Source organism: Chaetura pelagica, unplaced genomic scaffold, assembly GCF_000747805.2.
Source record: "Chaetura pelagica isolate M959 unplaced genomic scaffold, ChaPel_1.0 scaffold708, whole genome shotgun sequence".
NCBI lineage: Eukaryota > Metazoa > Chordata > Aves > Apodiformes > Apodidae > Chaetura > Chaetura pelagica.
In genome coordinates this window covers 369,058-371,921 of record NW_009954405.1, presented here as the reverse complement: position 1 = coordinate 371,921, position 2,864 = coordinate 369,058, and the positions used below count along the sequence as shown (strand labels likewise).

General features: G+C 43.2%; 1 protein-coding gene across 1 annotated transcript in view; it reads right to left on the bottom strand.

The window, feature by feature from the left end:
- The window catches only part of FAM89A (family with sequence similarity 89, member A), a 3,158-nt gene extending 475 nt beyond the window's left edge, over positions 1-2,683 (bottom strand). Inside the window, 1 exon segment of the mRNA XM_010004235.1 lies at positions 2,600-2,683. Coding sequence (XP_010002537.1) covers positions 2,600-2,683 — 84 coding nt within the window.
- Between the last annotated feature and the right edge of the window lie 181 nt (positions 2,684-2,864).

Here is a 2,864-nt window from a genome sequence, read left to right as displayed (position 1 = left end):
ACCTATCCAAAGCATTACAGATAAATTAATAAACTCTGTATTCTTCATTATGCAAGATACACGATTTTCCAGTAACACTGTATCTTTCACACACCTTTCTCAAACAGTGTCATAGGCTCTCTGTTTTTATTTAAAATGGCCTGGATTTAAAGCTGCCAATGGAGTTCTGGCCAGTTTTCTGCTTCCTGGCTAAATACCTTCTACTAAACTAAAGCAGAATCAGGAACATACATTGTAGCCTGCAAATCTTCAGAATATTTTCAAGTGCTCCTCAAGCATAGGCTTGATTTATAATTAAGTGGCTAATAATTTGGTCCTAAATTTTCAAGCTGTTAAGCTGACAAGCTGTTCCTAGTGAGTCTCAGTTTCATCAAATAGAAGTTTTTGCTACAACTCGTGTACTGTGAAAATAAATACATAAATAAAAATGTTGGTAGCCTTTACCACAGCCAGAGTTCCAGACCACATTTTATCTAGAATGAAAACTCTTATCACAGAAATCTCTCCTTATATGTCTAAATTCTAAGGACAGATGCACTCAGCACACAAAAAACCCACAAGAAACTAGAATTAAGATCTTCCTTTGGCGTTGCTGAACTACCCTACCAGCTCCTTTGTCTGAGGATGGAAGGAGAAGAAAAAAACAATTCACACACAACAATGCCATCCCAACTCAGAAAAACAGGACATGGCATCTTTCAGGATCAACACAAATTACCTGGTGAGGTTATGAAACTGAGACATGATGTCCCGTACAGACCAAACACGACAACTTTAGGACAAGCCATGGAACAAGACGTCAAATGCTGTGCTGGCTGCCAGGAGTTTACAGATAAGCCTTTCCACCACCTCAGATTTATGCTGCTTTTCTTGCCCATCTCCACTCTATTCTGCAAAGAACACAGCAACTTTCTCATGTCCTTCAAGCATGCACTCTACAGGAAGTACAAGCTTCTCTGCTTTGCTCTCTATTTTGTAAGAGGAAACCACCACCTGTGCTAATCCTCTTCTGAAACATTTATAAAACAAAAAGCAGCCAAACTGACAGGACTGCAAGACAGGAAATAAAAGGAATTTTAACTATACCCAGGACCCTCCACCGAGCCCTGCTGAAATTATTTTCTTCAGACTTGTTAAGCTAATGACTGTTTAGCTGCCCAAGAAAAAAACTGAACACCAACCTTTGGAGGTGGCAGTCGACAAAGTCTGGCTTGCCCCACCTAAACAAACTGCTCGCCTCAGGTAAGAAAGGATGGTGTGAAGCTGGACTTAAAAGCTATGACATGCAAACATGAGACCCGCCAGGCAGACTTGCTTCAGAGCTGAATGTCTGAAGGACAAAACCGTGAAGAACTGTTCAAAGAGCCATTAGCGAGTTAAGTAAGAAATTCAACGTGGAAACACACGACCAGTTCACCAGCTCCTGAGGAAAGCAGGAGCGTTTTAACCAGCAGCTGTCACATTTCGGCCCCATAAAGCATTTCAGGGCTTTCTGTGAAGATCAGTTCTACACTGAGCACAACCTCCAAGATAGAAACTGCTCAGCAGAACTAACTTAGCAGGCCTTGGCACCAAATACTTATGCTTAGTATCTTCTTTTGCGGCAGCTGCCACTCCTGCCAAAAAATCATACAGTAAGTCTATTAAGAAAAATGCAGCCTCTGGCTCTTCACAACTTTCATGTATGATCCTCAAGGTAGCTAAAGCCTGAAAAAACATCCAAGCCTGCTGGCACAAGTACCAAGTTTTTGATTGCAGCCAATCTGCATCTGACTAGATTTTATCATAGCATCTACAAGACAACCTATGTATAATGCAGAGTCCTTGCTTTATTGTGCAGGGAAAGACGTTGCTACATATTTCTTCTTCATTCACGACTGAAAATGTAAAGCAAGCTCGTTACTCCACAGAAATGCTATCTCTGACTGCTGCAAGAGCGTTCAACATAAATGATAAAGTGCTATTATCTAATGGATGAAAGGCAGCCTGTGAGTAAATTAGTGTCTCTGTGATTTGTACAGGCCACAAAACCAAAAGCCTGGAACCAAGGAGCCTGATGCTTGAAAGCCTTTGTTGTGTTCAGAAGTGTTTTCTTCAGAAGTGCTTTATCAAATTATCATCAAGGATAACAGAGTATCAAAGGGGAAGTCTAGTGTCAAATGACTTCAAGAAGCACCTAATTTCATTTTTCATTAGGAAAAATAGAACAGACTTTTATAACAACTTATCTTTGCTTTTATAGAAAGGATTACGACAACTAAACTCGTACCCTTGTTTCCTCGTCAGAGAGCTGCAGAAAAAAGCTCCAGCAGTCAAGAGCCACTTGTGCTCCCTGTTCCTTCAACGCAAACTGGCAACTCTAATCCACACTTTTAAGAACATCTCAAACCGTATTTGAACTCCTTGTTTCAACACTGATGTCAGAATAGGATTGGAGCACATGACGTCCTTCTAAATCCTTCTAAAGGCCCTTCCACAGCTCCTTGTGCCCAGACGCCTTTGTACCACGAGCAGGCAGCCTTAAAACGGGCAGGTTTTCAGCAATAACACGCTCTGTGTTTCAGAACTCGCCGGGCTCAAGGCTTAGGCTGTTACTAGCCATGACCACGGCATCTGGCACCAGCAAAGCACCAACATCCGCATCAGCGTTCAATCGCAAGGTGCTCGCCGGGGGGAACCGCATCGCTCGTGACACAAAACAGAAGAAAACGATGCTTAACCGCACTTGACTCGAACCAAATGAGTCCGTGGCGGTGCCCTTTTTTTTCTTTCAAAAAGGTTCAAAGGGACACAGCCCAGCGAGGCTCCCCCCGCGGGTGGGGGAGCCCCCGTTACCCACGCGGCGGCCGGAGCCGGGGCTCTCC